The sequence below is a fragment of the Sphaerodactylus townsendi genome, linkage group LG10 (assembly GCF_021028975.2).
Source record: "Sphaerodactylus townsendi isolate TG3544 linkage group LG10, MPM_Stown_v2.3, whole genome shotgun sequence".
Taxonomy (NCBI): Eukaryota; Metazoa; Chordata; class Lepidosauria; order Squamata; family Sphaerodactylidae; genus Sphaerodactylus; species Sphaerodactylus townsendi.
This window is the reverse complement of record NC_059434.1, coordinates 43,070,002-43,084,167: the sequence shown is the minus strand read 5'-3', so window position 1 is coordinate 43,084,167 and position 14,166 is coordinate 43,070,002. Positions and strand designations below refer to the sequence as shown.

General features: G+C 40.3%; 1 protein-coding gene across 6 annotated transcripts in view; it reads left to right on the top strand.

Moving 5' to 3' along the window:
• RAPGEF2 (Rap guanine nucleotide exchange factor 2) overlaps nucleotides 1-14,166 on the top strand; it is a 179,695-nt gene that overhangs the window by 45,193 nt on the left and 120,336 nt on the right. For all 6 annotated transcript variants that reach the window (XM_048509447.1, XM_048509445.1, XM_048509446.1 and 3 more), the window contains exon 2: nucleotides 8,623-8,693. In XM_048509447.1, coding sequence (XP_048365404.1) covers nucleotides 8,623-8,693 — 71 coding nt within the window. The remainder of the gene's footprint in view (nucleotides 1-8,622; nucleotides 8,694-14,166) is intronic.

Below are 14,166 nucleotides of genomic sequence, written 5' to 3'. Positions count from 1 at the left end.
GAAATAGTAATACCAAACTTTATGCCGAACCCTGCGCACCCTAAAGAGAGACTCTGGCATAACCTCGACGTGCGCAGGGCGCTCAAGGCGTTCTTAATAAGAACTGAAGCCATTAGAAGGTCGGAATCAATATTTATCAACGTCTCCCTACCCAATGTGGGGATGCCCATGTCAAAAGCAGCCATTAGCACGACTCTTAAGGCTACCATACTAGAGGCCTACAAGGCTCAAGCCCTACCGATACCCACGGGAGTGATGGCTCACTCCATAAGAAGTGCAGCGACTAACGCGGCCTTCAGGAACTGCGCCTCAGTGGAGGATATCTGCAAGGCTGCTACGTGGGCATCGGCCTCTTCGTTTGTAAAACACTACAGACTAAATTCCCTCGCCACCTCCGAGGCAGCGTTCGGAAAGAGAGTCCTGGAAAATATCATTGGGGACTGATACAACCCACCCGTTTTTTGGGGACCGCTCTGGGAGGCCCCAATCAAGATACCCCCCGCCTCCAGTAGAAGGGTCCATTGTATACTTACTGTGAAGGGCCTTTCTACTGGACGGCTAGGGGGGTATCTTGGCCCTCCCTGGTTGTTATCAAATCCCAATGCTAGTTATTTAACCAGTTTTCATAGTTCAGCTAGTTCCCAGGGAGCAGATAGTTTTTACTGTTAGCGTGTGTTACCCTTCCTGTGTCCAGTTTGTTTGTGAGCACTACTTGGTCAGTTCGAATACTGAGGGGAATAACCCCGGAGCACGTCACAGGAAGGGGAGTTTCAACTCTGTTAAGTGGTTCCTGCCTCCTTGCAAGTAATGAAGAAGACACCCGATCAAGATACCCCCCTAGCCGTCCAGTAGAAAGGCCCTTCACAGTAAGTATTCAATGGACCCTTCTCTCCTGTAGGAGACTCAAAGGGGCTTACAATCTCCTTGCCCTTCCCCCCTCACAACAAACACCCTGTGAGGTAGGTGGGGCTGAGAGAGTTCCGAGAAGCTGTGACTAGCCCAAGGTCACCCAAATAGCGTGTGTGGGAGTGTACAGACTAATCTGAATTCCCCAGATAAGCCTCCACAGCTCAGGCAGCAGAGCGGAGAATCAAACCCGGTTCCTCCAGATTAGATACACGAGCTCTTAACTTCCTATTTGAACAAAGCCTCAAGGCCTGTGGAAATGTACAAACTTATTTCAGCTTTATGGATCTGTTGGTTTGAAATGTTACAAATATTCAATTGTATGAAATTATAAATGATTAAGCTAATTAAAATCCTTTAAAATTATCAGTGTTAACATTTGTGACGGGGGGAAGGATTGGGAGACTTTACAAGAACAAATTATGAGTTTGCTTATAAAATCTGGCATCAGTGTAGTTGATTGGTATTTATGAGACAGGATAGGTTTATTTTCTAGCTGTTTGGCAACTTGTGAGTTTTTGCATTATATTATGCTCAGTGCTTGGTCAACACTGTAACAAAGGACATTGTCAAGCAATTTGTTAGAAGAAAAACACATATAAACCACAAAGAAGGATTGTGAAGTCTGCAACTGCTCCCTCCTAGGCCAGGGATGTTTTAAAGTATTTTTCCTTCTTCAGACACCTCCCACATCGCTGGAATGGAGTGAAGAAAGGTTCCGTTGCATAGTTTCTGGGCAATGTTCTAGACAAATGGTTCTCAACATTTTGTATCTTTTGTCCTGCCAATCACTTCATCAAAGAACCTGGGTCCCACTATGATAGAAACAGAAAGCCCACTTCTTTCCAGAGGATGTTCCTGGCATCCTTACATTCACCATTTACAGGAAGTTTTAAGGTTTTTTTCTTGCAGGTAGGATCAACAGGAAACAAGGCATGCAAGGCAGTTGCTGTTGGGCAAGTGGAGGATGTGGATGTGGAGAAACAGAGTATACTAGGTTACCATTAGCATGCCAGAAGTTCACAGCTGGCTAACCTGTGGCAGGTAAGGTTGGCAGGAGAGAGCGTATAATACTTGCAGGTGGGCATGGGGAATGAGAGAGAGCAAATTATGAAAACCTTTTCATTCTACCTAGACGACTACTGCATCCCACCAGTACTAAATTTATGAGTTGGGAACACGATTCATATAGAACAGAACAACAGTATTCACAAGCTTTAATTGTTACGGAATGATGCAGCCAGGATATTGACAGTCGTGCTTCGTAGGGAGCATATCACTTCAGTCCTAGTCCCTCTTTACTACCTTCCAATTGGTTTCCAGGTCCAATTCAAATAAGTTTGGAATCAGCATACCTTATAGATGCCCTACTCATCAAAAGCCTGTCTAACAGCTATGGTCATCCTCTGCGTCCATAATTTTTGAGGCTGGACAGGTGCAACCCAAGAAAGGCCTGCTTGGCTGTGGTGCCAAAATTATAGAACTTCCTCTGAAGTGATATTTATTCGTCCTGTCCTGATCTTCCACCAGCAGATGAAGTATTTTATTATACCATCATTCTTAGATAAATTTTGTGGCAAAAGTCATCACTGTCTTCCATTACCATTTCTGCATTTCTTGCTTTGGTCATCAACATGAAGTCCTTTAATTATCTGGCTTCTGACAGTGTCTCTGAAAATGGCGGGGGGAGCATAAGAGCAGCCTGTAATTTTCATTTTTTTTTTGGCTGACTGAAAGAGGTGACAGGCTCTAATTTTCTGTCTAGCATTTTGCACATTTATCCCCTCCTTATGGGCTCATTATAATTGTGGATGTCTTATTTTCTTCTTTATCCGGTTAAAAGCTTTAGCAGTAAGTAGCATATGTTGCATAATTTGCATTGATTTGAACCCAAGTTCTTAAAGACCTGCTTGTGTGGGTTATGTTATTTTGTTTGTAGACTCAATAAAACTTTTATATCAATATTACTCAATGAGACTACATAGTGCATCAGCTTTTCCTATATGTTTGCTTGAAATACTCTTTTAAAATGAGACGTTAATATGATTTAATAAAAAAATCCAGAAAGTCCGAAAAGGTTCTGATCAAAGTTTCATGTAACAGGTTTTTATGATTTTTCTAGTGTTTATATTCTCATGTATTTTATTCATACTTACTCTACTTTTTTTACAATATTATCTGTGGTTGAAAAACTACTTACTTCATGTCGAAGTTCCACCACACATATTTATAATTATACCTGGAAAGCTTTTGTGAGGTGGTCCAGATGTAAGCAGGTTGATCCTGAACAACTGTGGATCATTAATATCCTAAATTTCTTGCAAGATGGGGTCAAGGAAGGTTTGAGGGCAGCCACACTCAGGAGGCAAATAGTGGCTTTTACAAAAATATGGCTAAAAATCCAAGGGTATACCACCTCCAGGGATCCCAAAGTTAAGTTGGAGGGAAGTTGAATAAGTTACTGTAGTTCTATGATTTTATGTTGTTATTGAGTGTTTGTCTCTACCACGTGGTCAGTCCAACACTGGAAAGAAGGGTAGTGGAGGACAGCAAGGAAACTGACGAAGTTTCAGTTTCTGTCCCTGCCTCCTAAAGATAAAGGAAAGGAGATCCCATATGAGATGTCCTCCTGCCTACCAGGAGAAAGGCCCTTCATGGTAAGGGCCAATGGACCATTTTCTTTGGAGTTAGGAGTCTCTGTAAAGATGAAGCTGTTTTCTTGCCACATTTTTGAGACTTGCCTCCCAAATGTCCCTTGGTGCTTTCCTGCATTGCTGAAATGGATTTGTGTGGCAGCCTCTGGTGTAATGAACACTGATGGCTTCTTGCTGTGTTGCAGTTGAAGATCATTATGTGGGAAAGATTCGGATTAATGTTTAACTGAAAAACCAAAGTACATCTAGTTTTCTCATCAGTATCTAATCTATTCCAGAAATGAAATACAAGAAATGTCTGCCCTTGCTGTCCTCGAATTAGATATCATTTGAATTGTGTTGTGATGTGTGGCTGAATGCCTGAGGGAGTAAAGCTTTTTTAAAATTGGAGATAAATTGGGTGGGAAACACTCCACTTGTCTGTTATAGGGAAAGTAAGCAACCATTTTCCTTAAGTAACTAATGAGTGGGGCTGAAGGAATTTCCAGTTTATATAGTTTTCTACATGAGTGTTTGGTCATGTCAACTTTACATCAACCTTGAATGCACTGTAACTGGAGTTGCCACTTGCTGGGGATTTGGGGGTTGGAGCCTGGAGAAGGAGGTCAGTGGGGTATAATGTTTAAAAATATCATGATAGTACACTGGATAAAGTTGCAATGTTTTGAAAGGAGAAGTAAAGCTTCAAGTTTATGATCAGCCAGTGAGTTTGGCTAAGTTGTTGTTTATCAACCTGAGTTTGCCTCACATGTTTTGTTGTTGGAGGATAAGAGAAGGGTATATTCCAGCTTCCTGGGATTTGCAGCATCAGTGCTTATGTTTCTAGTGCTTCTGTTTAGGCATAAAAGCCCTCTTCTCTTGCTTGTTTCCTTTTCATCCAGTTTTTCTTAATGCATTTTTTCTCTCTGAGTATATAGTTGCCTTCTGTTGTATATAGTATTTTTGCCATATTCTTAGGCACCTTATCAGTTCATAAGATAAAAAAGGAATAAATCTCCTGACCTGGATAAAAAGAACATGAGAGAAACCTTGAATCAAACTACTATTGGCTGTGACATCTGTTTGTGGGTACTGGGGAACTGGGCCATCGCTTTCCCCAAACTGGAATTAGGAACCTCTATTGTGGGTAGGAAATAAGACTCCTGTTCACCCAAGTGCCTGCATTCAGGCATCACACTGAACTGGAGTTTGATTGAAATCTTCTCAAAGTAGGAAGACTCCATGATACTCCATGAATTGGGAGATAAGGGGATAAGAGGAGTGAGTGTCAGAGAGAAATGCTCAGGTATGGCAGCAAGCTTCATTTGTGTCCACCACAGGCAAAATTCTGTTGATAGTGATGTCCAGTCTGAAGATCAGTACTCAGAGACCATTATTCCTTTCATCACCTCCTGTCTATAGTGTATTCATTCATATCCTTGTAAAAACTAATAGTAGCTTAAAATGAAGTAAAAGCCAAAGCATTCAAAACAGTGGCACATAATATAAATAAAATGTTTTCCATTTGGCTTGCTAACAGAAAACTTTGTATACTAAGAGCTTCAAGTTATTATTTCCCTTCAGTCTTTTTAGGGCTAACGATGGCTCAGCCTGCCACCTTGTGGAAATTCCAATGCTGTTTATAATGTTGTCAGGAATTCTTGTAACACAGCAGTCTCTTGTCAGTATTTAATTTTCTTTACGGCCCCCTTCTCTCCCACTGTGATCTGAAACGGCTTCTATCATTCTCCTTTTCATCAAATGTTGCGTTATAGCATAGTAGCTTTCAGTAATAGTCCCTGGATTTATATTACCTGTCTGCCTGAAAGCCTTGAAGTGGCTTGTTGCTTTACACATGATAATTCTGTGTTTTGATGCTATTAAATCTATTGATAGATTTCTGATTAAATCGTTTCATACTCTAATCTCCACTTAAAGTACTTTAAAGAAGGGTGAATTTTGGGTAAAGAGTAGAGGATACTGCTAGACTGCAATATTTCCCCATGTCTTTGAGCATTGCCATTTTTATGTTAAATCTGTGCTCACTCATTTATACCTGTTAATTCTATAAAGGCAGCATAATGGTATTATTGATTGATTGCATATATTATACTGGAAGATGAAGAAGTGAATTAGCTCTTGATTACAAGGTCCTATAATAGTGTTGCCTGAGTGGATATGGGGAAGAACTGATATGTGGACTGATATGTGGAGTCTAACCCCAAACAGACTTATCTTTTTTTTAAGCCACTGTAGATGGTTTAACATAACCATGTAGACTGTATTGTCCTGAGGCAGAGCAATTATGAATGGTCATTGCACATACCTTTTATGTTCTTCAACTTTTGTGTAGAAATGCCACAACTACATGGCCTCCATTTCATGACTGTGTAACCCTGGTGTGTGTATTGTGGATGTTTATGGGTACACATGTGTACAAACACATCTAATCAAATAGACTGTAGTCTATCAGGGCTTTATGCTACAGTAATTATTTTAGTCTTTTAGAAGCCACAAGACTTCTTGCATTTAGTGTAGAAGACTAACATGACTACTATTTCAAATCATTACTGACAATCTTATTAGCTTTCCTTTTTCATGTAGGGGTATAAAATCATCAGGTTCCATTTCTATTTAAGAATAATTTATCATATAAAGTAGGTTACATGAGAACATTTATGCAGGAGCATTGTGCTGTATAAATAGCACAAAACCCCCAGCAATTCAATATGCTACAGTTTCATAGGAAAGAGTATGTGTTAACTATGCAGGTCTTCCTTGCAAAACATGCAGATTTTCCTTGAAAAACATATACTGTCCTTTTGGATCAGACTTGCGTTATTTTTCTTTTACAAAGAAGCATATATGAATCTAGATTGGTTTGCAGTAGTTGTGAAGCTGGTGGTGGTGGTGGAGAACATAGTGGTGAAAAAAACCACACCCATCCTTGCCCAGAGGCATTCACATCTCTGGCTCTTAACAAAAACGTTGTGTTCTAAAGATTCATATTCATTGCCAAGTATATGGATGGCCTTAGGAGCTTTCCATTATTAAGCCTCTGTCCAAAAGCAGAGGCTTGCTGCAGAAAATATTTCAGTGCTTTATTTCTGTGGGAAAATTGCCATTCAAAAGACTCATTGTTTCAAGAAATTAGTGACAATGAATTGATGCCATTGTCGATACTATATTAGGCAAGCTTGGAGGGTTCGAACTTGCAATTATTGTTTTTCAGGGGATTATCACTAGGAGCTGTATGAGAGAGTATATGTATGTTTTACTGTTTGTCAGTGGATGGCTGGGAATGTTAAATCAATGCTAAAGCTAAAATTCTTATTTATTTTTATCACTCATGTGGCGAAAGGGACACAAGTGATAAGAATCACCAATCTGATATGGAGGTAACAATGCAAGTGATGCTTTGGAGTGGCAGTGAAACTGAAGTTGCCCCTTGAAGGATGAATTTCTGTTGAAATTGATAGGTGGGCAACCAAATTCAGGGAATGCTTTGCACAGTTCTTTGGGTGTGCTGAAGTCAATCTAAGCAGTTTTCATCCCCCCCCCCCCAATCTAATCAATGTATAGGAAATTCATGCTGTATTGGCTTTAGAGTTTTAGAAGTATTGCTCAAATGATTTTTGCATAAAACTTAGAATACATAGATATTTTTCATACTCAGATATTCAGTTCAAATATTGGTTGTTAGAAGTATATAAATTAACATAGGGTACTTATAAAATTTTATTTTGGGACAAGTCAAAACAAATATGCTAAATAAGATCACTTCAGGACATTGGAAAGTTTTCTGGAAAATCCATATTATTGACTGAAAATTTTCGATGTTCAATAAGGATTATGTCACCATTAAAATAAATCCTCCTCCATCACCAGTGAATGCCAGGGGGAGCTGTTTCCAAATAGAAGCTGTATTCTTAGTGTTCTGTAGAACAGCTTTTCAGGAATTCAGTCTTCAAAATCAACTGTTTATGCAGTATATTGCCTGACAACAAATGATAGAATCACAGATTCTGCAGCTGAAATGTTTGCACAATGGTTATCTATTTTCATTGGATTTCTCTGCTGTTACATGCTGCTTCTTTGTTCCTATTCCTGCACATATCCAAACAGATATGCACCTTCCTACTTGTTTCATTGTGGAAAGACAGCACACCCTTGTTACTTCAGCTAATGGCACTTACTGATCTTGCTAGCTTGGTTTTGTCAGCTGTTGAACAGTTCTATTTAGATAAACCTCTTTGTTTCACACTAGATCTGTTAACAGACTTCTGATGGAAAAGAAGTTCCTTTGGACAGTGTGTAAACAAGACAATTAAAAACAATAGTGCATAAAATGCTGCTAGAACATGGCCATACAGCCCAGAAACCACACAGCACCCCAATAGTGCATAAAGTTTCCTTAATCTTCCAAGTTTCTATCTTTGTGATCGGATGAACAAAGTAACTAGGAAATAAAATGGGTTCACTTCATTTTGGTTACTGAGTTTATCCTCTTGTCATAAAAAGGCAACCTCATGAATAGAGATAATATGGTTTGACCCTCTTTTACACTGGTTGATTTAAAAGTGTATTTAATGTAGTATACTATTGAAGAAAATGACATGACGTACATCTAGGCAGGACTTTCCATTTGTGCTAACACATAAATTGTGAATCAAATAACATCCAAAGGAATGTGATGTTGCTTCCACTTATGTGTCCATTAAGTTTTTCTGCTGTTCCTTGGAGCAGCCTGCTTAAAGAGCACTTCCAAAATTTGGGGACAGGATAGATATGGATGAAGTCTATTAGGGTGCAATTTCAACCTAGATTGTAACATATCTTTAAAAGGTTTGTAATTAGAGGATAAACATTGGTATGGAATTAAATTATTGCATGGTTAAAAATCTTTTTTGTCATATTTTCTCTCTGTGTGCATACACACACACACATACACACACACACACACACACATATTTTCTTTGAAATATTTTCTTTCTTGAGTTTTTTTACGCAGCCAGTGTGAAAAAGAATTTGTGACTTTTGTTACCATCACAGTGTTTTAAATGATTGTGTTATTTCTTTCTAGGATCTGGAGGTAGTGTATTCTTATTTACATGGAATGGAAGCCTTGTCAAATTTGAGAGAACACCAGCTCAGGTAAGTCATCAAATATTAATACGCTATCCCATTTCAAGTCTGGTTGTGCCCTATGCCAATATTGAGGTGCTATTGGCAGGACAGTAAATGGACAAAAGGAGAAAAGAGCAGTACCATGATTTATATGCCAGATGTGGTCTGCAGTCAAGAAACATTGAGCAAAAAGTGCTTTTTGGGCAAAGGACAATTACTGTTCTTAAATGCAAAGCGGGAGAAATGAGTTCTAGAAAATGCATTCCTATGTGAAAAATCTACTAAGAGGTGTTGGGCAACGTATAAAGAGGAAATTCTTACATTTTGTATCATCAAGGGCCTTTTCGTTTATAAATACACCATCTTGAGTTTGCAGTTAATCAGAACAAGTGTATCCTGAGAATTGAGCTCTTATGAAATTAACTTTTTTTTAATGAAAGTAGCTTGCCTAAATGTAGGTTATAACGAAAGTGTTTAATGGCTATCATGCGACTCTACAGAGAAGAGAGCTGGTGGGAATTGAATCCGTTAAATACTTTTAGAAGTCTCTTAACTCTTGAAATGTGAATGAATTATTCTAGACGAACTCTGAGTAGTGTTCAGCATTGCTAAATATAGTCTCGTCAAGCAGAATCCACATTTTACATTGCCTTCTGAAATATAATGTATTTAGCAATTACCATAATATGAATGTTCCAATATCCGACTTTATGTATCTTATCAATACATGCAGCTTGACAAAACTGCCATGGTTTCTGATTTTTTAAAAACTTCTATCTCCATGAACTTTGAGAAATACAACTTTATTCTGAGTTCAGATTTTAATAATCTGATCATAAGATTCTTTCATATGCAAAGTCAAAGCACATATAGCATTAGAACCACAGCTACTGATAAAGGTAGCAGTGGAGAATCCTTAGCTGTAATCTGTTGCTCATCTTCTGATAAATCTTTTGAGGGAGATTTCTTTGCCCAGCAATAGTGAGCATAAATAGAGTAAACAGAACGTATTATTTTTTCCCAGTGCTAATAGATGAGTTAGGAGCCCTGGGGCACAGAGCGGTAAGCTTTGAGTTTGATCCCAGTAGAAGTTGGTTTCAGGTATCCACGTCAAGGTCCTCAGTAATCCATCTTTCTGAGGTTAGTAAACTGAGTGCCCAGCTTGCTGGGGGGTAAAGTGTAGATGACTGGCAAAGGCAATGGCAAACCACCCTGTAAAAAGTGTGCCAAGTAAATGTTGGGATGTGACATCACCATGGGTCAGTAACGACCTGGTGCTTGCTCATGGGACTACCTCTACACGATACCTCTACAGATGACTTGAAATACTTTTCTTTGCATTGGAAGACCCCATTCCTGGGCAGCAAGGGTCTTCTGGAATTTAAGAGGAAACTTTATTTCGCTGCCAAGAAAGCCCATGAAGCCTCTACTCTGGGCATCAGAGCACTAACCATCACAGCCCTAATAGCTAAAGCAGCTATTCTGTGGTCATGTAAACTTGTCCAGCATATTTCCCCAGACAGTCGCAGGATAATAGAGGGCATGTGTAGAGTACAAAAGGCACTCTCCTTCATGGCGAATGCCTCTGTGGGCATCACATCATGACTTAAACAGCTCACTCCATAGCGACCACCACACCTTCCAGAAGGGCATCATGACTTATTGCCTGGCTAGCAGACCACCACTCTAGAGCTATTGTCATAGCTTATCCCTTTGAAGGAGAAAAGCTATTTGGACCAAATACAAGAAAAGGGCTATGCCCAAAAGCCTTAGGAGGAAAGACAGACAAATTCCCTTTCAGAGCTCCTTTCATACACTCCCCAGTTTCCAATCTGAAAAGTTGAGATTCAGGGAGACCTCTAGAGGGGCTTCCCACAGAGGTAACAGATATCATGGACCTTCCTATTACCGGCCCTACAGGCAAGCAAGATAGGTCAGACAAATCCAAGCAATGATGCCAAAAGAGAACTGGTGGGAGAAAGACTGAGCCAGTTTCAGAATGCATGGTTAAGATCAAAGCCAGACCCCTGGGTCCAACAAATAATCACCAGAGGATATGCCATATAATTTGCCAATCTACCACCAGACCAATTTCACAAATTCTTCTTCTAAATATGAAAAAAGAGCAAAACACTTGAGAACTCTGTTGAGCCACCTCCTCATCAATCAGCCCCTACCCAGAAGGAGGCAAAGGAGTATACTCCATATACTGGATTTAAAACACATAAACTGGTTCATCATTCAAAAATTCTGTATGGAGACCCTGCAGTCCATAAAAGAAGCCCTGCCACCTGCCACCTTGACAGCTCTGTGGCATCAGGAACTCCTATATGCCTTTTCCCCTCTTCCCCTATATGCCTTCTCCCCTCTCCCAGTTGTACTCAAGGTACTGAGGAAGATCAAGAAGGAGAAGGCTGAAGTCATACTTATAGCACCGCATGCAGGCCATGGTTTCCTATCTTATTGGAGTTATCGACCCAGGAACCGTGGAGACTTTCACCAGCTCTGGACCTACTGCAACAGGGCTCAACTCACATCCTTGCCCAGAGTGGTTCTGTGTGATAGCTTGGCAGTTGAGAAGCAATGACTCTTAGAGCTAGGCTATAACAAGGAAGTCATAGACACCATTATAGCCCATAAGAGACCTTCCAATCAATGCTTATATATTACTTCCTGGAAGTAATTCACTAGATGGTGCACCCATAAAAAGATCAATCCACTCAACCCAGGGTTAGGCCAAGTCCTCAGATTCCTCTGAGGAGGAGTCAGGCAAAACCTTAGGGCCTTCACTCAGCAGAGATAAGCAGTAACTATTAACGTAGTCCTACCACAGATAGCAAGGGCACCTACCTCCAAGCATCCACAAGTTCTGGCTTTTCTAAAAAAATGTAGCCCAGTCCACCCCTCCAACTGTTCACAGGTTCCCGACCTGAAGACTCCACATGTTCCTGTCAAATCCAAATCCAAATCCAAAAACCTTTATTAGGCATAAAACCAGTGCCAAGAATTTCAAATACAATAAAAAGATCATTATTGCTCAACTTGCAGTACACCGAGCAAAAACATAGCAACAGCTTCAGATATTTCCACACTAGAGCTATTTAGAAGCTTAGCCATTTTTGTTTTATCAGAGAGGAGCATAAATCCTGTTGGTAACACAGTTCTCAAATTGGTTCTGATGTTGTTGTACTTTGAACAATGGAGCAGAATATGAGAAAGTGTTACAGTTGTATCAGGACAGAATTGACAGCGACGCTCATCTTGTGGAATACCAGAGAATCGACCTTGAAGATGTGCTGATGGAAAAGAGTTACACCTTGCTCTGGTCATGACCCATCTGCTATTGTAATTAATAAGTTGTTGCAGATATATAGCAGGGCTAGTTTTCTGAGGGATAATCCCAAAGACTATTGGAGAGCAAGAGCTTTGTGCTTTGCTCAGGAGAAATTGGTACTCTTGATCAAATAATCTAGACTTTAAGCGATGGTAAATCTCCGGAGCGGTGAGCATTTGTAGGGCCTCCCAAGAGAAGCCCAAGGAAAGATCTTTTTTTCAATATGTAGCCACCATTTCGAAAGCTGAAGCTCTCATTTCTAAACTGGGACAAACTGTTAGGGTCAGTGCAAAACAAAGACGCAGCCAAAACTTAAAAGTTACAACCCATGCCCTTGTTTCTAATAAATGTTGCCCTGATTCCAAACAAAGAACACCATAGGGGACACAATGCGGGGTGCCAAAGATCTTATAAAGGAAATTGGATTGGATGCTTTCCAATTTCTGGTGCCATGCTTGGATCCAGATGGGGATACCATACAAAAGGTGCTGGGCCACCTTAGCGTTAAACACCTTCAACGCTGCTGGTATGAATCTACCACCATTGATGTTAAAAAACTTCAGTACTGCAGCGGATAAATTTTTGCAGGCTTTAAGGGTGTTATCTCTGTGTGTGGTCCAGGTTGACTTATGATGGAATATTATCCCAAGGTATTTGAACAATTTAACTTGCTCGATATCAGCACCTTGGAGAGACCATCTTGAAGGTCTAAAAACATTGGAAAAGACCACAATTTTAGACTTGATTGGGTTAATGACCAACCTGTTGTTTGAACAGTATTCACCACACTTAGATGTTCCTGTCAGCACGAACAAAAACCCCTTTGAGACTTTAAGACAGGTACCAATGAAGTGACTTAGGATAAAGGTCCTTTTTCTGACAGCAGTTACCTCGGCAAGTAGCGTCTCTGAGCTGGAACTCCTGTCAGTCAGATGGGGTCTGTGCATCTTTCATAAGGATGAAGTAGCTAAGACTTTTGTCCTTAAGGTCAATACCAGATTTCACAGAGAACAGGAGCTACATCTCCCTTCATTCTGCCCCAAGCCAGAACATCAGAGGGAGAAATCCTGGCATACTTTAGATCGGAGTGGGGAACTTTTTTTCTGCCAAGGGCTGTTTAGATATTTATAAGATCATTTGTAGGCCATACAAAATTATCTACTTAAAAATTAGCCTGCTATATTTGGTCAAACATTTAATTAACTCACCCCTAACATGATGGCTAGAACTTCCTCTCTTTGGTGAGACTGTTGATGTTAGCTGTTATTCATGATGTTGCTACTCACAACTGCTTTTCCAGGTTTGAATTTCGAGTCCCGCTTGCAGTTGCCTTGGCAGGGCCAGGCCAAATGATTTTGCGACCCTTATATGGCCCGTGGACCGGATGTTTCCCACCCCTGCTTTAGATTTATGCAGAGCATTGAGGACTACCTAAAAATGTACCACTCCAATAAGATTATCAGACTCATAGCAGCAAATAGGGGCAAGAAGATGTCTTAGGCAGCGATTAGCTACACAATAAAGCAGTTTATCATTCAAGACTACTGGCCCAACAACCTGCAGGCTCCATCAGGCATAACAGCACATTCAGTGAGACGTGTGGCCACAAATGCTGCTTTCAAGAGACAAGTGTCAGTAGAAAAAATTTGTCATGCAGCCACGTGGACTTCTATTGCAATGTTCGTTAAGCATTATAAGATGAACACTATCTCATCAGCAAATGCTGCCTTCTAGAGGGTGCTGCAAAATGTAGTAGTTGCCTAAGGAATCACAACACATATGGAAGACACTGCCGTTTGATTTCCCACATATTATTATTATTGTTGTTGTTGTTGTTATTGTTGTTGTTGTTGTTATTTGATAGACCACTCTACCCCCGAAGGGCTCATAGCGATGTACATCAGACAAAACAAACAGTAAATAACAAAGTACAAAAAAGACAAATTGAAAAATTCAGTTAAAATTCAATAAAATCAGTAGCAACAGTAAGGCCCACCCACAATTTAGTGCTTGATGTCCAGTCCTGGGAGAGGACCGGAAAATGCCAGAGATAAAGACAGATGATACACCGGGCATCAAGGAGGGGCAGTAACTCCGCGGCCAGTCTCCCCCAAGCCCCGTGGAAGAGCTCAGTTTTGCATGCCCTGTGGAACTCATCAAGGTCCT